Consider the following 27,656-nt stretch of genomic DNA (forward strand, 5'->3'; position numbering starts at 1 on the left):
CTTTAAGTGTGTTGTCTATAACTTAATACAGAGTCCAGGTGTGCTTTGAAAGCCTGAGCCTTGATTGGGGTACTGTCACTTTATTAATGTGTCCTACAAAGTTCCCTGTGCTCTAACATCTTTTCCTAGTAGGTGATAATTTTGGTAAGTTTCTCAGATTTTAATTTCTAGGACTCAGGCTGCTTACTTCTATTTACCTCCTTTTTTTTTTTTTTTTAAAGAGAGAGAGCACATGTGAAGGGTGGGGAGGGGGCCACAGGGAGAGGGAGAGAGAGAATCTCAAGCAGACTTCGTGCTAAGTGCAGAACCCAACTTGAGGCTTGATCTCGCAATCCTGAAATCATGACCTGTACTGAAATCAAGAGTTGGACCCTTAGCTACTGAGCCACCCTGGCACCCTGACTTAGTTTTTGATTAGGGTTATGGGTATGTTGTCCTTCTTGGTTACTGCTTTTACATCTTAGAATCTCCTTTACAAGGCCAGTTGCTTTTGACCTTAGATATTAACTCCAAATGGAGGTGCTAAGGTGATACTGAAAAATGAAAAGATCTTGTTAATGTAAAGTACATAAAAAATAACATGGGCATATTTGAAAAGGAAGATACAATGTAAACAGGAGTTTTCTAGGCACCATGTTAAGTACTTTGTACACATAACCTTGACCTTTACAACAATCTTATGATATAAGAAATATGATTTTCCCATTTTAAAGCTGAGGAAGTGAGGCCAATGCCATATAACTAGGAGGGCCAATGGTGTGATACAGTCCTAGAAATGCCAGACTAAAGGCTGACAGTGCTGTTACCTAGAGAACTGAAGTGCACATGTTACATTTTGTGCTAATTATAGCTAATATTATTGAGTGGAACTATCTTATATAACCTACTGAGATGTATTGGACCTTTCTCTTTCCTTTAATAGAGCATACCAAGCATAAAAAGTTTCATTTGATAGATCAAGGTGATGACATTGACATTCTGAATATTAATTCTTATGGTTCCTTAAGAGCAAGGATTAGGTATTATTCATATTTATATATTTAGTAGCAAGCACATTCTAGACAATCGAATGTTATTCAAATCAGTGCAAACATGAATATATGAATGAGTATATAATGAATGAATTAATTAAATTATAAAATAGCAGTGACAAAGTTTTTAGGCCTCTTAAACTTTTTAGACCTATTTGGCCTTATATTAAAACTTCAACAGGCTGCTTTGCTTTATGAACTCATATGTTTGCTCTTTGTAACGTTTTTCATCCTCATTCTCAGTGTACTAAGTGGAACATCAATAGATATGAGATGTGCCTGAAGGGGGAAAGTAAAAGGAAGTTGCCCTAGGTAATCTAGATCACTGTATCCAAGGGAGAAGAATCTAGGACATGGTTGTATTCAAGGGCTTTGATTCAAGGTGTGGGGTCCAGCTGCAGCAGCATCTGAGGAGTACATTCTTGGTCTGTTGCCAGGTCATTGAGCAGAAGGTCTGTCTGAGAGTCACTGGAAACTGAATTCAGATCCTACATAAGAGGAGTGGACTGAAACCAGCAGAGAAAGTCAGCCCCCTACTAGTTTTGTCAACATCAGTGGTCTGACTAGTCCTATGATGGAGATAAAACAAGGATGAAGACCTGGGTAGCTAGACAGACTCTTTTTTTTTTTTTAAACATTTTTAAAAAAAATTTTTATTTATTTATGATAGTCACACAGAGAGAAAGAGAGAGGCAGAGACACAGGCAGAGGGAGAAGCAGGCTCCATGCACCGGGAGCCCGACGTGGGATTCGATCCCGGGTCTCCAGGATCGCGCCCTGGGCCAAAGGCAGGCGCTAAACTGCTGCGCCACCCAGGGATCCCTAGACAGACTCTTATGTACTCTGGGATGGATTTACCTAAGGAGGTTTACCCAGATTCTCCCAAAAGGGAGGTTTAATTCCTTCCAGGACACTTGACCCAAGACATGGAAGCACTCGTGGATTTTCAGATGCTCTCCCATAGGGATGAAGAAGTTCCTAATACACTGCAGGAATTAGGTAGAGTTAATCCTCAAGAAATAAGCTTATTATGTATTCACCAAAGCAGGGCAAAGTGGGGGAACAGGCACAAACAGAAAGGGATAGGTTGCTAATGGAAGAATTTCTGTGAGTAGGAGTTTCTTTCTCTCCTTTCAACCTTCTGCCCTCCAGTTTGTTGATGTCTCTCTCAAAATACACTGCTCTGAGCTGAAGATAATACTGCAGACAGAGTGCCATGAAGGCATTGATTTGCAGTGGTCCATAAGGGACTTACATTGTACTAGATCCTATATTAAGTGCTTGACTTTCACTATCTCATTTTATCTCTACAACAATGCTTTTGGCCCTCATCAAGCTATAGAGCATTTCTACCACCCATAAAAAGTTCCGTCATGATTCAATACTTATTTGTTTACTTTTTGTTGATTCATTGAGTGAAGAGCTGGTAATCACTATGGGTGGTACATTCCTTTTCTGCATCACATTGGAAGTGAGATGTTGACAAACTGGGTGAGTGGGTATGTCCATAATGGGAAAGGATTCAGAGACCATGTCATATAAGGAAGTAGTGACATGAATGTGACTCGTACTAATATGGTAGTTCTAAGAAAAACTGGAAACTTGTTCCTGGTCAATCAGGAAGGTTAGCCAAAGTATTTTAAGAGACTATCCAATATTGGAGGAAAGAGTTATTAAAGGGCCATTTGGGAAAAGTCCTAGGTCTTAGGACTATCAGTCATGAGCAGTGAGGATGTGAAGGAGGGAGTAAGAGTTTTCCCTGTTGCCTTAGTGACTGCATCCTGCATTAGTTCATCCTAGCTCCTCCTGTTTTCTCTTCCCCCCACCCCCACAGTCTTTCTATTATTTATCTGTTTATGTATTGATTCTCTAAAAGCTCTAAGTCTGCTTTATTGACTCCTTCTATTCTATTGATTGTCTTCTTCTTCTTCTTCTTCTTTTCTTCTTCTTCTTCTCCTCCTCCTCCTCCTTCTCCTCCTCCTCCTCCTCTCCTGGTCTTCTGTATCACAAATTCTACTGGTTTCAGGATTCTCGGATGATAATGGGGATGGTGAGGTGGAGGCATAAAGCATATCTAGGATAAAAAGACATGGGGGTGGAAGTAGAAGGTTTGGTTGCATTGGACACCCAGCCACAGACAGGTCGGGCAAGTTCCCTTGCTCTTTAGCCTCAGCTTTTGCATACCTGTAAAATGGGTGTGTTTGTAAAATGGGATCCTCTGTGTCCCAGGGAGTTTCTCTGAGGATCAAAAAGAGAGAGGACATAAATGTGTTTGCAAACTGTTATTAAGACCATTGAAATATAAAATTTTCTATTCCTGTTGCTATCAAGACACTACCACTTGCAGGATCTTATTTAATTTAGAAACCCCCTAAGCCACAGTGATTTGTGTAGTGGGGTCATTACTATGTTGGAGCCTTACAAGGAGACTTTATCTATGATTTCTGAAAGGTCATCCACTCAGAGTCATACGAGAACAGAAAGCCAAGCTTGTTTGTTAATTGGTTTCAAGTTCTGTCAGCTTCAAATGGAGGTCTCTGGGAGTCTTTGGCTGACACATCAACGGGGCATTTCGAAGGAAGGAGGCTAAATCCTGACAAGACCACAGAGCAAATGGGTGCTCACTATTCCCTTTCAGGAAAACAAATTCTACTTGTTTGGGTGCATGTGAGCATATGTGTACCAGCTTGTTCGAATCCTTTCCCCCCATCCCTTCCTTCGCTTGTTCCATTTTAAAGGTGGAATAATCTAACATTCCCGCTTTTATATAATCTCCTACTTTAGGATTTTCTCAGCATTCCTAGACATTCTGCCTAAGTAGCATTACACCTTCTTTATTTCACAGGTATGCATAAAAAACAATATCCATTTGCATTCTTCATGGCATTCTGATGGTAGGAAAAATATCTGAGTTTATTTTTAGGGGAAATCACATGACAAAGAATAACAAATATTTGTGGTTGCCTTGGTAACTCAGCTTCTAGATATTACTGGCTGTGGAAAGGAGGAACAGATTTGGAGCTGGGGCAATTGATGACTAAGAGAGCCCTGAAAGGGGTGGAAAGAAGTAGATCTATGTAAAACAATGGGTGCCTCATAAATTCTTTTCTTTTTGTCTGTTTCTGATTACTATATTCTACCTTCCTGAGGGAGGAATACAATAGGATGCTTAATATAACCAAATGATTTTCTTAGGGGTTGTGTGTGTGTGTGTGTGTGTGTGTGTGTGTGTGTGTGTGTGTAAAGATCAGGGTAGTAATTTGACCTTCTGCCAGATTGTCCTCGTAAGACAGGGTTTCAAAGGGAAGACACTGAAGCCAGGAAATCCAACTTTTTCTATTCCTGGATCTTTCTTGGGACAGCCTCTTATATGTGACATTTACAGATGTAGCATCAGCTGCTCATGGATATAAGTTCCTCAGAATACGCAGACTTTATGGGAGCACTAAAAATGTCCTATGTGGCTCTTTGCCAGCATTTCCAACACTGATACTTACCAGCAGCTCGTTGCTCTGGCCACCTCAGAAACAAGGGGATTTCTGTGAGCTCTGATGTCTCTTATAGACAGTGGGGCTAACTAAAGGGTGAAAGCCTGGAAAAAGATTCTGGCTTCATTCTGCAGTCACACCAAGGCCTTGGTCGGGAACATGGAAGTTCTGTACTTATATGGCCTTCTGAGTTGCACACTGCATTTGACTTGCTGCTCCTTCAGAAAACATTTGATGTACACCCAAACACTCAGGGCCTGTTGGAAAGCCCCGTTAGGCCTAGTACTCCTTTTCCTACAGCTGGAAGGCAGTAAGGGAGGGAAGAGTTACTTGTTGGGGAAAGAAGTAAAGCTGGAGGTCATAGTGGGGATAGGAGTCAAGCATCAGAGTCTACAAGGCTCCAAGGCTCTCACCACTCCATTCCAACAGGCCAAGATAGTGATGGGGTGTGTTGCTGGGAATTTTAGCCTAAGGGAGTGTGTATATGTGAGGCAAGGTGACAAGGACTGGGTTAAGTTATTTGAGGTGATAGGGGTTGACAGTCCCATTCAAAGAAGTCAGAAAATACAGGTAACAGTTTCTATTGCATCATATAAGGTGGTGGGGCCCCTTTAATGAGGGCACCCCATGACTAGCTCACATTACTAGACAGCCACTATGTCAGTCATCCCTTCTGATCACTCTTCCCTTGCCAGAACTCAGCTCTTCCTTAATTCTGTACTTGGTCTGCATCTCCTGTTGCAGTGGCTGGACAACTCTTTTCTGTTGTCACAAATTGCATTCAAAAGTCTCTTGTTCCAGGCCAACTCCACTGATCTTCCAAGAAAAAGAGGTAGAGCAGAATGTTCAAGGGTTTGGATGAACCAGGCTTCCAATCCTAGTTCTACTACTAGCTTTATCACTTCAGGCAGGTAATGTAACTTCCCTGTGTCAGTGTTCCCACCAGTACAGTACAACTGATATTGAACTGGTTTGTTAAGAGGATTAAATGAGGTAATGCAAGCCCAATCCTGGCTTTGGCTCAAGCAGCAGTTACTGAAACAAGCTATTGTGGCCAAGATCATGAGGTCACAGGACATGAAAGGCAGCCATAAAACCCAGTATGAAACATATGTGGCAGAAACCACCTGTGATGACCTTCTTAGAAGATGGCTAAGTAAACTGGCTGTACTTGACTGAAGGAAGTGGGGAGGTGGGTAGTTGGGGGAGGGTTGGGGGAAAATAGAAAAGGGAAGAGTTAAATGAGTGTCAGTTCCTCCTAATAACTAAGAGCATAGAGTTCCCAGCATCAGACAGGCTTGTGTTCACATTTCAGCTCTGCACTTACTGTGTGACCATGAACACTTTGCTAAACATTCTGACCCCCAGGTCCCTCAAGTGCAAATTGGGCTAATGATAGCTACAGTGTTATGAGGATTTCATGGATAATGCAGGGTGTGTTTAGCACAGTGTCTGGTACCCAGCAAGCACATAACAAATGATGACTGTGAGGACAACAGTGTTTCTGGTCTAGAGTCTTGTGGTGCTGCTCTTTCCATCCAAGGTGGCAGGAAAGAGACAGTGTAGTACTTGGTAAAAGTGGGTGCTGGTAAAGTAGATGTAGTAGCTAAGGGCTTCATTTATGGGCTGTCTTCTACCCCCTGAGCCTTGTGTTCTTCCACACTGCTGCCCAGTTCCTGAGTGTTGCCTAAAGGCCCTTTGCTGCAACCCATCATAAAGGATAGTATGCTCCTGATCACTTTCTATACTGCCTCCAAACCAAACTCCATATTCCTTCTGTTCAGCTTTGCTGCACCCAGGTTTGGGGAACATTTCACTTTAAGGTGTGAAGAACCACACAACTCCCGTCTACTTTTAGGGATGCCAGAAGCCTTTATTCTTTACTCTCTAGAGTGAGAAGCAGTAGAGAGGGAACTTTGAGCTCAAGGACTTCCATATCGCCCTGAAAGCCAAGCCCAGATAAGGGCAGGATCAGCAGGGGAGAAGAAAAGTGTGGGTTTCCCCAGACTCCCTGTAGCATCCCCGGTGGACCCTGATTCTAGAACCTGAAGGTGATGTTGCTCCCCAAGGAATCGAGTGTCTCAGTACTAAGAACCACCAAGCCAGGTTCAGTCCTAGATTCTGGCTCCCAGCATCCACTGTCAGCAGCACAACCTGGCTCCCAAAACACCAAATCCAGTGAGGAAGAGTATCAACAAATACTCAAGTAACAGGAATCTTCTCATCCTAGAAAAAGAAGAACCCTGGAAATTTGGGAAATTAAAAAATTTTTCAACATCATTTATAGCTGTAAAAAAAAGCCTCTGGGGGCACCTGGGTGGCTCAGTTTGTTAAGCATCTGCCTTCCACTCAGATCATGATCCTGGGGTCCTGGGATAGGGCCCCATGACAGGCTCCCTGCTCAGTGGGGAATCTGCTTCTCACTGGCTCTCTGTCTCTTCTCCCCTCTCCACACGCACTCTGTGCATGCTTACTCTCTCTCTCTTGAATAAATAACATCTTAAAAAAAAAAAGAAAGAAAAGAAAAAAGCATCTGGTTATGTGGGTATTGCACATTTGCATTATTTGATTTTATACATTGATTAAAAATGAAGTTTTGTCCTTGTAGACTGTAATCATCATTATTATAATAATCATAATGATTGGATTTACAGTTCATATGACAATTTCATATATTCAGTCCTTTTATTAGCCCCATCAAGTAGCTATTACCATTAACCCTCCATTTATAGTTGAGGGAACAAAGGCTGAAAATGGGTCTTACTCAAGATCCCAGATCTAGTAACCTGTAGGTGTTGTTTTGCTGTTGCTTTTCCATTTAGGTAATGAGCTACCATAGTTGGAATAATGCATGGAAAGGTCTTGGTTTCTGAATTTTGCTTCTTCTAATGTGAAGCATAATAAGTTGCATTAATTTCCAGGAAAAGAGGGCAGCCTGGGTGGCTCAGCAGTTTGGCATCACCTTCAGCCCAGGGCCTGATCCTGGAGACCCGGGGGTTGAGTCCCATGTCGGGCTCCCACATGGAGCCTGCTTCTCCCTCTGCCTGTGTCTCTGCCTGCCTCTCTCTCCCTCTCTCTCTGTGTCTCATGAATAAATGAATAAAATCTTTAAAAAAATTTCCAGGAAAGGAGCTGAGAGAGAAGAAAGGGTAATAAATTTATGATTCATTGATACGACTTTCAAGGAAATTTGATCTTAGAATTCCAGGCTTTATTTTGACCATCTCTCTCTCTTTTTTTTTTAAATCAAAGTTTAACCTATTGAAATTATTTCTTCTTCTACTGTACATAAACATGAAGCTCCACATGTCACAGGGATGAGTCTCCTAATTGGAGGCAATGAATTATATTTCTTATTCAAAGTTAAATGTTTTAGGAGAGGGAGGGAATGTCAAAATATTGTTTGTATGAAAGTACAGAAGCATGAGATTGGCAGCTCGATGCAGGGCTTTGGGTGATGATATGAAGGAGGAAGAGTGAAAAGGATATTGTTGTATGAGTGTAAGATAAACCACTGCAGTCAAGTGGAGGCTTTGGATGAAGTATTTCTCATACAAATTACAAAGCAAGGACAGAAGCAAAATGAACTATGAATAGAGTTTTTAAACTAAAGGAGGGCTTTGTAAACTGGATAAGCTAATTATTAATATTTCAAAGATACTATACCTAGTCTTGGGGAAGTTGTTTAACCTATCTCATTTGCATCTTCTTTATCTGTAAAACAGGAACTAAAACGGTACTTAACTTATAGTTCCTTTAAGAGTGTTAAATTAGAGAAGACATGAACAGACATTTCTCCAAAGGAATCCTACAAATGGCTAACAGACCCATGAAGAAATGCTCAACATCACTCAGCATCAGGGAAATACAAATCAAAACCACAATGAGATACCACCTCATATCAATCAGAATGACTAAAATTAACAAGTCAGGAAACAACAAATGTTGGTGAGGGTGTGGAGAAAGAGGAACTGTCTTACACTGCTGGTGGAAATGCAAACTGGTACAGCCACTCTGGAAAACAGTATGGAGGTTCCTCAAAAAGTTAAAAATAGAGCTACCTTATGACCCATCAGTTGCACTAGTACATATTTACCCAGAAGATACAAATGTAGTGATCTGAAGGGGCACATGCACACAATGTTTATAGCAACAATGTCCATAATAGCCAAACCACCCGAAGAACCTAGAGTCCATCAACAGATGAATGGATAAAGAAGATGTGATACACACACACACACACACACACACACACACACACGGTGGAATATTACTGAGCCATAAAAATGAAATATTACCATTTGCAACAATGTGAATGGAACTAGAGGATATTATGTTAAGGGAAGTAAGTCAATCAAAGACCATTATCATATGATTTCACTCATATATATTATTTAAGAAACAAAACAGAGGATCATAGGGGAAGGGAAGGAAAATAAAATAAGATGAAATCAGAGAGAGAGACAAGCCATAAGAGACTCTTAACTATAGAAAACAGAGGGTTGCTGGAGGGGAAGTAGTTGGGGGGAATGGGGTAACTGGGTTATGAGTGTTAAGGAGGGCACGTGATGTAATGTGCACTGGGTGTTATATACAACTGATGAATCACTGAACTGTAGCTCTGAAACTAATAATACACTATATATTAATTAATTGAATTTAAATAAAATAAAATTAAGTTTTAAAAAGAGTATTAAATGAGAAAAAAAATATGATGTGCCTAGTACAGTGCCTGGCACAAAGAAGGTTGCAATAGATGTTGGCAATACTTTCCTCCATTACTCCCACCCAACCCCTTTCAGTTATGAAATTCTGAAACATTGTAACTTTATCTTGATATTTACTGGAAATCTAATTTTCCAAAAATAAAATATATGGAAAATTCCTGATATTCCTTGCAAATAATTTTTGCAAGTTAGAAGATTTTAGTGCCCTTCTTCCTTGATTTAACTCTGGTTCAAAAGGAAGATATGGTTTAGAAGTAGGAGAAATGACTAGTTCATTTAGGCATTAAGAATCCTGAAGGAAGAAAACATAAGGCAATCAAACACACAGCCTCAATTTTTAGGAAGGCAGATTTAAAAAAAAGCAGAAAGATGATAGGTGAGATCTCATGGTCATATTTACCAAAGAATATGGCTCAAAAAGGATAAGAGTCTAAAAGTGAAATAACCACCTATGTGAGAAATCTGAATATGTGACCATAAGTAATCTTAATGGGTAAAAAAAAAAATGAAAGGCATTTAAAATACTTATTTGACCAAGAGGGAATTTTGAGAAGGAGCTTGGAAATTATGGGTGAATTTTATTTTATTTTATATATTTCACTATTTTCTAAAAATTTCTATGATCATATGGCTTTATAAAATAGTTTCCCCCCAAGATTTGTATAGTATAGAAAAAGATGGCAAATAATTGAGAAGAATGTTTAGAAGCTAGGAGATTCTTTTAAAAGTAGCATCCCATAAAGACTCTTAACTCTGGGAAACGAACTAGGGGTGGTTGAAGGGGAGGAGGGCGGGGGGTGGGGGTGAATGGGTGACGGGCACTGAGGGGGGCACTTGACGGGATGAGCACTGGGTGTTATTCTGTATGTTGGTAAATTGAACACCAATAAAAAATAAATTTATTAAAAAAAATAAAAGTAGCATCCCTTGGGCTAAGTATTACTTGGAGATGAGGCATGCAGGAAAAAATGCTAAGGATAACAAAAAAATTATTTTCATTATGGTTCAGTGCAAGACATGAACAGGAAGGGGATTCACAGTGGTAAGGGATTACGCAAAGGAATTGGAACCTCTATTTTGCTTCAGTCTGGAAAAATGCAGTTCAATCAATTCAAAGTAAAACATGCATCATTAAGAAGTCACTGAAAACAGATAGGAAGTTATTAAGAGAGTCCATGACTTTTCTAAATGAGTTTAAAGAACTTTACAGACATGATGGTCTTTAAGTTCTCAGAGTTAGTAATCTAAGTCACAAAATATGGGCGAGGATGGATTCAGGAAACTTGACATGAGGTTGATTCTTGGCAAAATCTTAAAATAAATATGGAAGATTGGCTAGCACCTAGAAAATAAAGCCCTGATCACTTAAAACTGGCATGGGTTAAATCTAATTATATCAAATTACCCCAATTTGGAAAATGTGTAGGAGGGTGTTTGAGTTAATGTTTGGCAGTTTCTCAAATTCATAGAAATAGTATATTTTATTTCAGCAAGAGGTTCATAAAACTCTATAGAAAATTTCAAACAAAACCAAAAAGAATAATATACCTCTAAATACCCATTACCCATCTTCAACAACTATTAATTTTCTGAGGTGTTTGTTTTCCCTGTTACTCTCCCCTCTACTAGTATTGGAATACTTTAAAGCAATCCCAGGTATTGTATCATTTGTTAAGTACTTGATTATAAGAAAAATGTGTAACATATAACAGGATGAGAAAGGTGTGTAACAGTTTTTCATGATATGTTTAAAGAGAAGTTGAAGAAGCATGAACTGGAAAAGAATGAACTTAGAGGATTAATATTAATGTGAATTATGGCTAAATCATGTCAACAAATGGCTTGAAATCCACCTTGAGGAAAAGTTATAGTTATGTATAGGGGAATATACCACAAGGTTCTATCCTTGTCCCAGTCTTTTTAAAAAAATTTATTTATTCATGAGAGACTCAGAAAGAGAGGCAGAGACACAGAGGGAAAAGCAGGCTCCATGCAGGGAGCCTGATGTGGGACTTGATCCTGGACTCAAGGATCCGCCCTGAGCCAAAGGCAGTTTCTCAACCGCTGAGTCACCCAGGCATCCATCCTTGTCCCTGTCTTATTTGACACATTCTATCAATGATTTGTATAAAACCATAGGAAGTACATTGAGCAAATTTGCCAATGATACATAGCTTTTAGTGAGATTGCAATATATTAGATGAAAGATTTAAGTATCCTCAAACTAGAAAGATCAGCTGACATATAAATGATACACACATAGAATCCTGACTTGGAGATAGGTATTTGAAAAAGATCCGTAGGTTTTACTGGACCACAGTTCTCAATATGAGTATCTAAAATAACTAGTCATATAAGATGGCATCAATTAAAGTTAACTTTCCAGATCAAGGATGTAATAACTTCACTCTTGCTGCAGTATTACCCTCAGTTCAGACCAGTTTAGAGAGCGCATCTAGTGGTGGGTGATTAGGGTAACATGAGATCTGGCTATCATGATATGTAGAGAATGGTTAATGGAACTAGGGCTATTTATCCTCAAGAATGAGAAACTGGAGGATGGGATTTGTATACTGACTATCTTTGAGGATTTGGAAGGAAATTTGTTAACGAAGAAGAAGTAAACATACTGCATTGTGTTGTAGCTTAAAGTTGAGGTCAGTGGGTGGGAGTTAGAATGACACAAAATTTGGATTGAGAGATAAGTTTCCTAGAAATTACAAATGTCTGGCAATGGCCTGGACTACATGGATATAAACTTCTGTCAGTGGATAAAAATACTACAAAGGTTAAATACCCAGCTTTCAAAAATTCCATAGAAATAGGTTTGCTGAGATGCCTGGGTGGCTCAATGGTTGAGCATTTGCCTTTGGCTCAGGGTGTGATCCTGGGATCAAGTCCCACATCGGGCTCCCTGCAAGGAGCCTGCTTCTCCCTCTGCCTGTGTCTCTCATGAACAAATAAACAAAATCTTAAAAAAAATAGGTTTTCTACTTAGATGAAGTTCAAATCCTTGGCTGCACATTTCAATCACCTGGAAGGCTTTGAAAATGACCAGTGCCTGAGCTCTGACCATAGGGATTCTGATTCAGTCACTCTGGATGGGATTGGAAAAAGTCCCAGGTGGTTTTCCTGTGCATCTGGGGCAGGGAACCTTGAAGTGCATGGACTCACTTGGAGATTTTTTTGATCTAAAAAAAGATATACCATTTTCATGGTGAATTAAAAAGTCAAAATGGTGGAAAGTCTGAAGATGACTGTGAAATCTGACACAAAACTGAGATCAAGGAAGAAAAGAGAATTGTTTAAGTGAGACTCAAAGTGCAAGATGTTACCAGGAGAGAGTGCATCTTAGAAGAGGGGGTGCCTGTATCTTTGGGAAGAAGGTAGGAATGAGGCTGAGTGGGAATGGTAGAGAAAAGAGACTTCATGACTCTTCATGACTGAAGAGCAAGGGGGTCTGAAGAAGATGCTAAATCCAGGACAGGCCCAGGCAAACTGGTATGGTTGGTCACCCTCAGAATGAGGGCAGCACAGGAAACCTTTTTGTTACCCCCGTCCATCCCCCTTGAAGCTGTGTTGACACATTCTATCAATGATTGTTGGCAAATTTGCTCAGTGTATCCACCTGAGTGCCTCACATTGGCATAGTGAGCAACAGCAGAAGTTGCAGTTCATTCTCCTCTAGCTGTTGGTTCCGGTGATGGGGCCTTACCTGCTTGCTGAGCATCTTGCCAGCAAGCCAGGGTTGGGCTCACTTCCTTTGGGGTGCCTGGGAATTCCTTACCCCACCTGTACCTGAAGCCGCTGCTGAAACCCTTAGAGATTTTGAAGTTTGTTTCTTTGAAGAGCTTCCTAGCAGTTCTATTATTTCACTTTTTAAAAATTAAAAAAATTTAAATTTTTAAATTTAATTTAAATTCAATTTGCCAACATATAGTATTATACCCAGTGCTCATTCCATCATGTTGTTATTTCATTTTTTAATAAAGATTTTATTTATTCATGAGAGACACAGAGAGAGAGAGAGAGAGAGAGAGAGAGACAGAAACATAGGCAGAGGGAGAAGCAGGCTCCCTGTGGGGAGCTCGGTGTGAGACTCAATCCCAGGACCCCGGATTATGACCTGAACTGAAGGTGGACACTCAACCACTGAGCCCCCCAGGTGTCCCTCTCTGTTATTTCAGTCCCCCTCACATCATGATGTTAAACAGTCTTGAAGGGGACTTCATGAAGCTGACTGGCTTCAGGAAAAGTGAACAGGGTCTACCTTTAAAAATTAGGCTGGAGGTGGCTGAGGGATGGCCTATTAGGCTAGAGGTGCTGCCCCCACATACTTTAACCTTTTTCTCATAAAAAGAGAAGTATGGGTGGAATATGTTGAGTTGTTTGCAAAAACAGCACAGAGAAAATCCCTCTGAAATCATAGGAAAAATGCCCATGGTTGTGCTTTAAATATAAGGAATAAATTGTATGGTCTTCACTCACTGTAACCCTAGAAGGCTTCACCACTGCTGTGTACTTTTTTTTTTTTTTTTTTAAATATCAATCATTAACTAGGGGGTAACTAAAGACCATTATGAATTAAAGCAGTAGTTTTCCAAGTGTGGTGCCTTGGCCAGCAGCCACAGCACCACCTGGCAACTTGTTAGAAATGCAAATCTCTGGCCTCCACCCAGATGTACTGAATCAGAAACTCTGAGGATGGGTCCAGCAGTTTTGTTTTAATGAGCCACCTACATGATTATGAGCTGGTTTGTGGTTGAAAACTGGATTGAAGAAACTGTCCTTCAAGGACTCTAAAGGCCCAGCTCTTTGACACAAGGCTGAACAGGAAGACTGCAAACTAAAGGAACTTCAGTTCTAATCACTGAGCCAGGGTGGGGAGTGGGGTTGACATTTGCTTAGTAAAATAGGTCATGTGACAGGAGAGAAAAACTAACGAGTAAAATCAACTGGAATTAGAGTGACAAAGCAGTAGCCAATCCAATTAATCCATGTCATTACAAAGTCATTATTCAAATGACTATAATTACTAATACATACTACATAAAAAGGGATTGTATGATATGAACTGAATTTTTAAATATGCCGTATTTTGTTTCATCTTGGAGATGTGGCTTGAGGGGAAAAAATTATGTCTAGTAGGTTCTGGTCAGTCCTTAATTAAAGTCCTATGTTGACAGGAAAATAGAAACTTGCTGATTTTTAAGAAGATAATTTGGGTGCTGCAGGTTTATTTTCTTGGAGTTATGTGGTAAAGAATCACAGATATCAAAAAGTGTGAAAAAATTATCTTAATCATGACCATATCAGCCATAACAACAACAACAATCATAACTACAGTTACCATTTATTGAGTGCCTACTGTGTGCACACACTGCTGTATGCTTGGCACTAGGAATGAAGTTGTGGATAAGCAGATTCAGTCCTTACCCTCTGAGCCAGTGATTCCCAACCTTGGCAGCACATTAGATGCACCAGGGAGCCATTAAAAAACAGCAATGTCTGGGCCCTACCTCCCACAATTCTGATTTAATTAATTTGGGGTGTAACTCAGGAGTTGGTATTTTCTGAGTTCTCCAGTGAATCTAATATGCAGCCAGAATTGAGGCTGGCTGGTGTGGTGAAGACCCAAGTGTGGAGTTAATTAATTATGATAGCTTTTTTTTTTTGCATTTATTTATTTATTTTTTTATTGGTGTTCAATTTACCAACATACAGAATAACCCCCAGTGCCCGTCACCCAATCACTCCCACCCCCCGCCCTCCTCCCCTCCTACCAGCCCTAGTTCGTTTCCCAGAGTTAGCAGTCTTTACGTTCTGTCTCCCTTTCTGATATTTCCCACACATTTCTTCTCCCTTCCCTTATATTCCCTTTCACTATTATTTATATTCCCCACATGAATGAGAACATATAATGTTTGTCCTACTCCGACTGACTTACTTCACTCAGCATAATACCCTCCAGTTCCATCCACGTTGAAGCAAATGGGGGGTATTTGTCATTTCTAATAGCTGAGTAATATTCCATTGTATACATAAACCACATCTTCTTTATCCATTCATCTTTCGATGGACACCGAGGCTCCTTCCACAGTTTGGCTATTGTGGCCATTGCTGCTATAAACATCGGGGTGCAGGTGTCCCGGCGTTTCATTGCATCTGAATCTTTGGGGTAAATCCCCAACAGTGCAATTGCTGGGTCGTAGGGCAGGTCTATTTTTAACTCTTTGAGGAACCTCCACACAGTTTTCCAGAGTGGCTGCACCAGTTCACATTCCCACCAACAGTGTAAGAGGGCTCCCTTTTCTCCGCATCCTTTCCAACATTTGTTGTTTCCTGCCTTGTTAATTTGCCCCATTCTCACTGGTGTGAGGTGGTATCTCATTGTGGTTTTGATTTTTATTTCCCTGATGGCAAGTGATGCAGAGCATTTTCTCATGTGCATGTTGGCCATGTCTGTGTCTTCCTCTGTGAGATTTCTGTTCATGTCTTTTGCCCATTTCATGATTGGATTGTTTGCTTCTTTGGTGTTGAGTTTAATAAGTTCTTTATAGATCTTGGAAACTAGCCCTTTATCTGATATGTCATTTGCAAATATCTTCTCCCATTCTGTAGGTTGTCGTTTAGTTTTGTTGACTGTATCCTTTGCTGTGCAAAAGCTTCTTATCTTGATGAAGTCCCAATAGTTCATTTTTGCTTTTGTTTCTTTTGCCTTCATGGATGTATCTTGCAAGAAGTTACTGTGGCCGAGTTCAAAAAGGGTGTTGCCTGTGTTCTTCTCTAGGATTTTGATGGAATCTTGTCTCACATTTAGATCTTTCATCCATTTTGAGTTTATCTTTGTGTATGCTGAAAGAGAGTGGTCTAGTTTCATTCTTCTGCATGTGGATGTGCAATTTTCCCAGCACCATTTATTGAAGAGACTGTCTTTCTTCCAATGGATAGTCTTTCCTCCTTTATCGAATATTAGTTGACCATAAAGTTCAGGGTCCACTTCTGGGTTCTCTATTCTGTTCCATCGATCTGTGTGTCTGTTTTTGTGCCAGTACCACACTGTCTTGATGACCACAGCTTTGTAGTACAACCTGAAATCTGGCATTGTGATGCCCCCAGCTATGGTTTTCTTTTTTAAAATTCCCCTGGCTATTCGGGGTCTTTTCTGATTCCACACAAATCTTAAAATAATTTGTTCTAACTCTCTGAAGAAAGTCCATGGTATTTTGATAGGGATTGCATTAAACGTGTAAATTGCCCTGGGTAACATTGACATTTTCACAATATTAATTCTGCCAATCCATGAGCATGGAATATTTTTCCATCTCTTTGTGTCTTCCTCAATTTCTTTCAGAAGTGTTCTATAGTTTTGAGGGTATAGATCCTTTACCTCTTTGGTTAGGTTTATTCCTAGGTATCTTATGCTTTTGGGTGCAATTGTAAATGGGATTGACTCCTTAATTTCTCTTTCTTCAGTCTCATTGTTAGTGTATAGAAATGCCACTGATTTATGATGGCTTTGAATGATAGAAAAAGTTTAGAGTGCTAGCTTGTGTGGGGGCTCATAGAAGGGGGTCTCTGAGGCATCCTTGAGGAAGAGACTTTCAGTTGGGATCTGAAGGCTGAGTAAAAAATAGCTAAATAAAGGGGGTGGGAGGAGAATGTTCCAGGCTGAGTAAAAAAATTTTGCTTGGGTGCTGTGGCAGGGGAAGAGTGGTGCAGTGAGGCTGAAGGGAGGCAGAGTGAGTGAATGGTGGTGATAAGAGAGGCTGGAAACCTGGGACAGTAGAGCATGCAGCACCTATGGCATAACGAGAAGGGCTTTGGCTTTTATTCTAAAGTAATGGGAAGCTCTGAAGTGTTTGAGTAACTAGTGGGTGATGTGATCATACAGGCACTTTGAAAAGATCACTCTGGCTTCGGTGTGGAAAGTAAATTGTTGAGAAGCAAGAGTGGATGCAGGGACATCAGTTAGAAGCCTGCTGTGGGAATTGGTGGTGGTTGGACTAGGGAGGTGGCAGTGTGATGGAGGGGGATGGGTAGGCATCAGAATTTTTGGGAAGTGGGACCTAGGACTACACACAAGGTCTCAGAAACATTTCCTGAATGAGTGGGATGCTTGGATGTGAAGGGTGACGGTGAGGAAGAAATTGAGATGCTGCTGCTGTTTTTGCTATCACAACTGGATGAGTTGTAGAGATGTTCACTGAGCTGTGAATGTTGAGCTATGGGAAGGTAGAGGAGGAACAGGTTTAAGGGGAGGGAGGAGGAAGCATTCTATTTGGGTAGAATATGTTTGAGGTGTCTGTGAGTCATCCAAGCCGAAAGGGCAAGGAGGCAGCTGTAAAGTTAAGAATATATGTGTCTGGACTAAATAGAGGTTAGACTATTTCCCACCTCTGGACAGTAGTAATAGGCCACAGGGAAAAAAAAAAAAAAAAGGCCACAGGGCCAGTTGGGATCATTCTAATCATTCTTTTGATATCAAGCTCATCACATCTTCACATCAGCTTCCCAAAGTAAGTGATAGATGTTTTAAAAATTTTGTTCTAGAAAATGAAGATTTAAAAACTTAAATAAGTCAAGTCAAACAGCTAGTAAGAGGCAGGGTTGAGAGTCCATCCTATGAGATTACATACTCATAAATAAGGAGATGCATTACTACTTAATCATACCATAACCTCTCTTTAATCAGAATGACTCATTCCCAGGGACAAAGTAGAGTTAACTATGCTTGCTTAGAAAGAACTAGCTAAATGTCAAGCTCCTTCTATTATAAACCTATCATTTGGGGCTATTATTCTTTGTAATTCAGTGGGAAAATATTCCATGGAGTTTATGACTAAGCCCTGGGATCCAGGTTTGGGATTTACTACCCAAACATTTGTCCTCTTGCTTCCTACAGTACATGCAGATTGAAGTTGAGATTTCCTGGCAACTCACTAAAAATAGAACCATGGCTTTGAGAAGTTAAAACATTTGGAATAATCAAATTCTCTACCCCTTTTCTTGATGGGAAACATTGTATACTAAAAATTCAAATAAATTCATTTATTCAGCTGACATATGGAGTACTGACATAGGCCAGACCCTTTATTGGTTTCTGGAGATCTAAAAGATAACACTGTGTTCTCAAGGTGCTTGTTTTCATAGAGGAGACTGACACAGGTTAAAGACCATTGTAGCTCTGTGGGTGGGTTCCATGAGATAGATGCAAAGAAGAGGCTTTCTGGAGGCTGCTTATTCTCAGCCTCAATTTCCTCATAAGGTAGAGTTACACAGAGAAGGGAGGAAGGAAGAGTGTTTTAGGCAGAAGAAAGAAGCAGAAACATTGTGGTGTGAGGATATGAAAAAGAAGGGCCCAAGTGGAGACCAACACCTTGAGCTGCACCTGGGACATGGACTCAAAATTGTCATTAAAGACTTTTATTTTGAGACATATTGCTCAGAGAGTCGTAAGTTCACACTGGTAGGGTTGTAGAATCAGGTTTGCATTTTTAGGATGATCATGCTAGCTCTAAAGTAGAGAATGGATTGGAAGGGGAAGAGCCAGATGTGGGACCCTTTATGAAAGCTGTTGTAGGAGCCTGGGCAAGGAATTAGGAGATAAGTAAAAGGATTTGAGAACTATTTACTGGGTAGAATCAATAAAACTTGGAGGGTCTCTGTGTGTGTGTGTGCACGCGCGCGTGTGTGTGATTGGAGGAAGGAGTTTAGGGAGACTGGTGGCATGGGTGGGGACCTTCACTGAGTAGATTAAGCGAGAAAGAAAGTTAAGTTTTAGACATGGTGATTTTGGCTGTAGAACATGAAAGCAAATATGTTCAGTAGGTGACAGAATTATAGATTTGGAGCTTAAGAGAAAGTTCTGGACTGGAAATATAGATGAGGGCATCCTCACCATAGAGATTAGGGAGTCATCTTCATTCAGATTAGGGAGTCATCATCACTGAGTTGGGAATATGTGTATAAAATGAAATGAACCGAGGTTCCAAGATGGAACATTACAGAATGTTCCTAGTTAGAAGTTATGTGAGAAAGTGGAGCCAGCAAAGTGGGGGCCAGAGAAATAGGAAGACAATTACAAGAGCCTGGTGTTATGGAAGCCAAGGAAGAAGAGACTATATGTAGTAAGAAATTAACAGTGTCAAATTCTACAGGAAATGTAAATACTGAAAAGCATCCATTGGATATTTCTGTGAGTGGCTTCAGTGGAGTGGTGGGACAGAAGCCAGGTGTGGTAGATCAAGGAGGGATGGGTTGTGAGGAGATGGAATTTAGGAAAGCACAGCGTATAAGGAGGAAAAAAAAAGAGGAAGTCAAATCTTAAGAACTTCGTGACATGTGTCACATGGAGATGCTTGAGGGGGAGAGCTGGAAGCAAGAGAAGTGGAATGAACATACCAGTTTCATTCAAAGATCTAAGAAGAGAAGAAGTGGCCTTTCCCTACCCAGTCCTGAGAGAGAGAGAGACCCCCAGGGTGGGCCTGATAGTGTCTTTATTATCTAATTTAATCCCATCCCTAAAGATGGGTCTACCAGTGTGTCATTCCCAGAGGTCAATTATAGGCAACAAAGACTTTCCCAAAAGGTGGAGTAAAATTTTCCTCTTCAACTCTTGTGTTCCCCAGAGCCTTTGGGTTTGCAAGAATTTCTGTAAATAATTTAACTATTTTAGCCATCATTTCCAAGGACCTTTTGTGTGGTATCCTGAGCTTTTGCTGAGGTGGAGATACTTTCCTTTCCACTCAGAACAATATGATAATTCCAAAGAAGAGAAAGCATATGGAATCACTCTTGTCTGCTTTGCCCCCCCCCCACACCAAGTCTTGTTTTCTTGTCTGGCTGCCTACCTCTATGAGTCTGAGCAAGTAAGATAGCTGACTGGGTCTAATTGGCCCATTATATATTTAAAGTTGGGAGGGGATTAAGAAGAGCAGCAGCTTCCCAGGTATTTTGGAAACAAGATTTCCAGGATCCTGAGGGGGCTAGCTATTGTTAGAAAGGGTCATTTATTACTGTTTAGTAAAATCTCAGTCATGAGACTCTTCAGATGTATATGGGTGGGTCATATACTTGGAGGATGATTGCCAACATGTATCTGGAGAGGAGGGGGCAGAGATAAAGGAAGTTTCTAAAGGAATTCTTATATGTTAAAGTAGACTTACAGGACCCTGGGGGTCGGGCTAAGATTGCCTTTTGCCCTTAGCAAAGTATTAACATTGAAGCAGCTGAGTCCCTAGAGGAATGTGACTGCCTATTTTAAGGACTTGTCAGTGGGCTGTAGATGGTAAGGAAATTTAATAATTTTTCTTCAGCCTTTGTTTCCCACATCAACAGGGCTGAACATACATTTTTTAAAAAGTGGTGGTGATATTGGTAGGTGCTGCTCTCATCTGTTATGTGTTGTTGGTCTTACTAGTTTTGCTCTAGGAGGACACCTTTTCTCCAAGGTTCAAGGACCTTTCTTTAACTCCTCCTTCCTTCCCGCCTCATTGAATGAGTACAGGAAATAAGCTAAAAAAAATCTAGGGGGGAATCCCTGGGTGGCTCAGCGGTTTAGCGTCTGCCTTTGGCCCGGGGCGTGATCCTGGGGTCCCGGGATCGAGTCCCACGTCAGGCTCCCTGCATGGAGCCTGCTTCTCCCTCTGCCTGTGTCTCTGCCTCTCTCTCTCTCTCTCTGTCTTTCATGAATAAATAAAATCTTAAAAAAAAAATCTAGGGAACTCTTAGATTGTTCCTCCCAAATATCATTTGTTACACCCTTGACAAGACCTAGATACTAATCGATTGAGTTCTCACATAAGTGTCTAAAGTGCAAATACTCTGTTGATAGTTAAAGAGAGCCAGCTGCTTAGATACTGATGATCTATGACAAAGTTACCATGGGCATTTAGAAACTTGACCGTATCTTATCCAAAGAGCTGTTCCCTCTTGTATTGTTACATAACAACAGAGATGCCTGAGAGGAGATGCCAAGTTTCCCTCAAAATAAAGCTCTGGACCCACCCAAAGTCTGGCCAAGTTACACCTGACGATTTTGCCCCAAAGAATACAAAAGAGATTACACAGACCTAGGAAAACTGAAGAAGTGGGGGCCCAGAGATGGCTGCTTGGCCTCATCAGGTTGGTGAGTGGGCAGCAGGGTGGCAGAGTGAGTAGAGAATCAGCAAAGTCAGCATCTAACTACCAATGGACAACTTCCTATTTACCCATACCCTACCTTCTGAGTTCCCAGTGTTTTTGCCTCTTTACTCCAAACTGGAAACTCTCTATAAATTTTTCTTCAGCTCAAAGCCTTTGGGTTTTTAGGAATTTCTATTAAGAATTTTAAGTTACTCAGAGAATCAGGGAGGAAGGAAAGAAGGAAGGAAGGAAAAAAGGAAGGAGGATAATGAAAGGAGAGAAAAGAGAGGGAGTAAGAAAGATCATGTGGTAAAATATTTAAGAATTGCTCATGTAGGTGTGAGACTGCTATCCTTGAAGGGACCTGCTGGGTGCATTGCTCCTTGGATGTATCTGGATTTCAGAAGGGTCTTCACCATTCTGAGGATTCATGGGGATGGCTTACTTGTGCTTGGATTGTGCAGGTAGCATGGTTTGTGCTGGGTACCTGCTTTCCTTTTGGGAGTCTGGAATATTGGTGAATGCTGAATGGAAGGTGCCTATGTGGCCAGCCCCCAATGAAAGCCCTGGGCCCTGGGGAGTTCCCTGATTGACAAGATTTCACATGTCTTGTCCCAGCTCACTGCTGGTTGAATTAAGTATGTCCTGTGGGCTCCAGTGGGAGAAGACCCTTGGAAACTTTTGCCTGGTTTCCCTGAGACTTAGTCCCATGCTTTTTTTCCTCCTTGCGGATGCTTCATATCCTTTCACTATAATAAATCTTAGTTGAGAGTATGACTATATGCTGAGTCCTGTGTCCTAGCAAACCCATATTCTTCCAGAGATGTCTGTCTTTACTCAATAAGAACACACTGTACATCTTCACATTTTGCTTTGCATGTATAAAATATTTCAAAGATAGTCTGCATCAACATTCATAGATCATAATTTTTTTCATGCCTGTATAATATTATCCATAGTGTATAGTTATCTAACTACCATCACAATCAAAATACAGGGTATTTCCATCATCTCTGAAAGTTCCTTTGTGATCTTTTATAGTCAGCCCTCTGTCCCTGAACCTCTATCCGCTGCTCTGATTTCTGTCTTCAATTTTGCCTTTTCCAGAATATCATATAAATCATACTGTATATAGCCTTTTGAGTCTATCTTCTTTCACTTAGCATAATACTTTTGAGATTCGTCAATGTTGCCCTATATTGGTGATATTTGGCCAGTACAGATTTTCTTAGTTTGTCTCACTGGCTACAGATAACCAAAGCTTATTTGCAAATGCAGCTGCTTTGAGAAAGGGTAGAGTCCCAAGGGTGCAGTTCTTCAATTCAGATGTGGAAGAGGATTCATTTAGTGGAAGCAATGTACTTATTGCAGAGACCATCAATACACGAGATTGTTACACTTGTTGGCTGGGACACAGGGAATTCCTGTCTGCGGTTTCAGTGATATCATTTTGCTGGAAACAACCCTCCTCCTTGCCAGCGCTATACTTGAATATGGAATTCCATGATAACCACAAAGACTTATTGTGCTCCATGCAGCCTACAGGGAAAATAATTCAGGAGAGGCCAGAAGGGGTCTGAGTGAGGAGGTAGATAGTATGGTGGGAGGAAGTAAGGAGAAGAGTGAGGAAGGGGACTCCTTTGCTTCCTTATTTCCCACACAGAGCCCCTGCTGACATTTGATTTCTGCAGTTGTTTTAACATTTTAGAGTCAGGCACAGCAAGTGCAAAGTCAGTTACTTGCTGCTAATCTGAAAAGAGCACAGGTCACAGCAAGAACTGTGGGGTAGGGAGCATGGGATTGACAGAATCTTATTTGCAGGAAGAGCTTGTTCTACACCCCACTCCCATTTCCACTGCCTAGTGTCCTGAGATAGGTTCCTCCCACCCAAAGCTGAGCCTCTGAAGGTGTTCACTCAGGGATCAGCCAGGCTATTTGTTAAGATAAATGCACTCCTTTTCTAAAAAGCTGTGGACTGAGATTAACCAGCTAATTGACATTCAAAGACTAGGAATAAAAGATCATAAATAAAATCAAATAACTTCCTCTGAAGTCTGTGGTTCAAGAGGCCAGTGGGATAGGACATGGGTAATCAATTATTCAACTCTACATCTCTTTCCATTCTCATCTTCCACCTTTTTAAAAAATTTTTAATTTTTAAGTTTAAATTCTATTTGCCAGCATATAGTATAACACCCAGTGCTCATCTCATCATGTGCCCTCCTTAATGCCCATCACCCAGTTTTCCCTTCCCCTCTAATTCTTGCTCAGATCTCCCAAGCCTGAGCCAATTGTGTTTTCCCTCCCTCTCGTTTGTCTTTTGCCTTTTAACTAACTGATCATCATTGAGGCCTTGCAGTTTATTTTTAGCATTTGTGTATTTATTGATATTGTACTGACTTCCTTGACTTAAAAACACAGGCAGGAAAAAACCCCCACCAAATTAAACTGCTTTGTCCTCAAACTTGACTCTAGATTAATTGAGAAAATATGGGGAATGTGAGATGGAGTAAGATCTTTACATATGAACAGACCTCGAAGTGAATTCTTTTGCACTGAGTCAAGGAACAAAGCTGAGTAATTTCTACACATCCCTAATGCAATGGCTGAGGCAGTGGACATGAGAGAGTTGGATAAAATTCCTCTCTGCTACCTGCAAGATGTATGACTTTGAGCAAGTCCCTTAACCTCTTGGGGAATTACAATCTCAACCTCTACTACTGAGCTCCAAGCTTCTAATTATCATGGACCAAAGAATCTATTTTAAAAGATTCAACATTGGTATCGTCTGTGACAACAGTCCCAACAAACCCTCCAGCCAAATCCTCAAAATCAGTCACTTTTCACTTCTGGATGATGGGGGTGGCTCCCACATACAGAACTATTAGTGTGTGCCAGGCACTGTACTAAGCCTTAGTCATGTGGTCGAGGAGTTAAAATCCTGGCTTCTGGGTCCAGAATACTTCCTAGTCCCAACATCTACATCGGTGTAACTTTCAGCAACTCACTTAACCTCTCAGTGACTCAGTTTCCTCAGCTGTAAAATGACAATAATGATGATGATAATAGTACCTGTAATTCTGACCTTATTTAGAAAAAGGGTCTTTGCCAGTGTAAAGATCTTGAAATGAGATCATCCTGGATATAGGGTCCCCCCCCTTTTTTTTTTTAAAGATTTATTTATTTATGAGAGAGAGAGAGAGAGAGAGAGAGAGGCAGAGACACAGGAGGAGGGAGAAGCAGGCTCCATGCCAGAAGCCCGATGTGGGACTCGATCCTGGGACTCCAGGATCGCGCCCTGGGCCAAAGGCAGGCACTAAACCGCTGAGCGGGATCAGGGATCCCTGATATAGGGTCCCTTAATCCAATGACTAATGTCCTGATAAGAGAAAAGAGAGGGAAATGTGACCTACACAGACACAGAGAGAAAGGCCATGTACAGACAGGGACTGCAGAGATACAGCCACAAGCCAAAGGACACGAGGAGCCAGCAGAAGCTGGAAGAGGCAAGAAAGGAATCTCCTCCAGAGACTTTGGCCCTATTGACACCTTGATTCTGGACTTCTGACTTCCAAAGTTGTGAGAGAATAAATTTCCGTGGTTTCAAGTCACCAAGTTTGTGATAGTTTGTTGTGGTAACCCTAGGAGGTTGACACAGATGATAATAGTACATCTACCTTACAGGATTGTCAGGAGGGTTAAATAAGTGGCTATATTTAAAGCTAAGAGCAGAATTAGGAATACAGTGAGGGCTCTTGAAGTGTAGGCTGCTATATATTGTTAGCTCATTGGATCTTACCTAGCAACCCTATGAAATAGGTACTATTATGACTCCCATTTTGCATATGGAGAAATGAAATGAAAGTCTTAGAGACTTAGAGAGGCTAAGCAAAGGTGAGCTTGTCTGGACTCTGCTCGCTTGAACCACCCTTCAAAAGTCTGTGGAGTTTAACTTTCTGCTCATGGATACTGGTGAGTATTGGCTTGGTGACCCCTCATTATGATGTTCTCTCAGCAAAGATTCTCTAGTCCTGATCCACCAAGACCAAAAGATATAGGGAAGACCTTCCATGTAATGGTATTTATTCCTCCTGGATTCATCTTACCAGCCCTAGTCTTGGCACAGACTCTACTCCAACAGAACCATTATCTATCTACACTTGATTGTTTGATTGTCCTATGACCTGACCTCATGGAGGTAGCCTCAGCACCTCATTACAAGAAACAGGTGTGTGCTGCCTAAAAGGCCACATCCTCCCTCTCTAGGGACTTCAAAGGCCCTTGATGATTTCTTATTTACCCGTATGGTGCTGAATGTAGATTATACAAATGACTAGAAATAAATCAGATCACTTAGAGTAAGGCAGAGCCCTTGCTGGAACCTGCAAGGTCCTACAAGCAAACAACCTAGTTACCCACCTGACCATCTTTTACTGTTCCCCCCTGTGTCACTCTCCAGCCACACCCAATCTCATGGCCAGGTACTTTTCCACCTCAGGGCTGTTGCACATGCGGCCTGGTTGCCCTTAATGCTATTACCCAACAGGTATGCATACCTTCTTTTTAACTCTCTTGACTGTCGTCAATATTACCATCTCAGGCCTTCTTTTCTTTCTTTCTTTCTTTCTTTTTTTTTTTTTTTTGTAAGATTTTATTTATTCATGAAAGATACACACAGAGGCAGAGACACAGGCAGAGGGAGAAACAGACTCCCTTCAGGGAGCCTGATGTGGGACTCGATCCTGGGTCTCCAGGATCATGCCCTGGGCTGAAGGCAGTGCTAAACCGCTGAGCCACCGGGCTGCCCAGAGAGGCCTTTCTTAATCAATTTATCCTTCTTCTTCACCTTTCCTGTTTCCCCCTCTCCTTAGCACTTATAATTATGTAACATGCCATACATTTTACTTATCTTGTTTATTGTCTTTTCTTCCAAACTAGGATATAAGTACCATAAGGATGGGAATGCTTATCTGTTTTATTCACTGCTACAGTTCAGAGCCTAGGACAGGGCTGGTGCACAGTATAATGCATTCCATAAATAATTGTTGAGTAACTAACTGAAAGGACGAATGAAGCATAGCCCCTCCCCAACAATAGCTATGGAACTCCCAAACTCAAATGGGTCAATCCATGAAGTATCTAGAAGCAGCACATGGAGAGAGAACTACTGGAAGCATATAGAGGGGAACGTAACCTCTTACTGAGCTTGATTTTAAAGGAGACAAGAAAAAGGATGTGGTGGAGAAAGAGGGGAATAGAATTCTAAGTGATGGAAAAGTCAGAATCCAAAAGTCATATATTCATTCAACTGGAAATACAGAAATGAACAAGCCAGAAGAAAAGTCCTAGCATGCAGGGTACGTTCTAGTGGTCATAATGTCAGGCTTGATCTTGGAGAAAAACATCTGCCTATTGGTGAGATAGGAATGGCTTACATCTCCAGAGGGCTGAAAAGTCTAGGCAGATCAGTGTGGCTTTCATCTGGCAGCCTGCAGGAAGCTACCTTAAATTCCTGATCCAGTAGAGCCCTGGGAATGTTGTTATGAGAAATTTCTGCAGCCACAAGAAGGATAGATTCTAATAGGGAAGGGCATTGGAAAGGGTAGGAGTACTAAAGAGGGCTGTTGTAGCAGAGGTGGAGGTGACTGTGGGGGTCAGGGGGGTCAGGGTGGGGGTGGATATTGCCATAGAAGAGGAAGAGTCAAAGATGTCTGGAATGAATGGAGAAATTGAGAAAGGATCTTAAAGCCCCAGAGCGTGAGAACAATCTAAATGTGTGTCACCAAGAACAACTACTTGATGGAAAGGAAGAAAGTTAGCTGAGATGCTGCAGGGACTTCGATGCTGGGATTTGGGACCAGCTTAAGGTCAGTCCCTAACTTCAGTGGCTGCCCCATCACCTGGCTTTGTGAAGGCCCACAGGAAGGCCCACAGTACTCTACTGGTGTTTATCCTCCAGCGTTTGTCTGTGTTTGCTCTTCTCTATGTGATAAGCCAAGCTTAGTCAGATGTGACCCATCAAGCTGGAAATGGTCTGAAACTAGTGAGTCACACCGGATCTGCAGAGTAAAACTTTGGTTGTTTTTCCGGAAACCCACTACATCTGTAAACACTCCAAATATTTTTATTAATGGAGTAAAATTTTAAGATATTACATCTTTGGTATCATGAAGTAGAGATGTCTGGGATTTTTTGTTTAGCAAAATTTTGACTAAGGACAAAATTAAATTATTTTGATCTTTAATAGGATGCTAGCTATAGATGTCAGGATGGCTGTTTGTGTA

At 41.1% G+C, this 27,656-nt stretch overlaps 1 protein-coding gene across 11 annotated transcripts in view; it reads left to right on the forward strand.

Annotated features, from left to right (window-relative positions):
• The window catches only part of ENTPD1 (ectonucleoside triphosphate diphosphohydrolase 1), a 131,725-nt gene that overhangs the window by 52,551 nt on the left and 51,518 nt on the right, over positions 1–27,656 (forward strand). The window contains exon 1 of one of the 11 annotated variants that reach the window (XM_038578348.1): positions 21,242–21,372. The exons of 8 other annotated variants lie outside the window; for them this stretch is intronic. Coding sequence is in view for 1 of the 3 variants with exons in the window: in XM_038578344.1 (XP_038434272.1) it covers positions 25,335–25,344 (10 nt within the window). In the remaining 2 variants the exon portion in view is untranslated. Of the gene's footprint in view, positions 1–21,241; positions 21,373–25,205; positions 25,345–27,656 lie in introns of those variants that run through there. 2 more of the 11 variants (XM_038578344.1, XM_038578350.1) reach the window with 2 other exon arrangements.

The sequence above is a fragment of the Canis lupus genome, chromosome 28 (genome assembly GCF_011100685.1).
Source record: "Canis lupus familiaris isolate Mischka breed German Shepherd chromosome 28, alternate assembly UU_Cfam_GSD_1.0, whole genome shotgun sequence".
Taxonomy (NCBI): domain Eukaryota; kingdom Metazoa; phylum Chordata; class Mammalia; order Carnivora; family Canidae; genus Canis; species Canis lupus.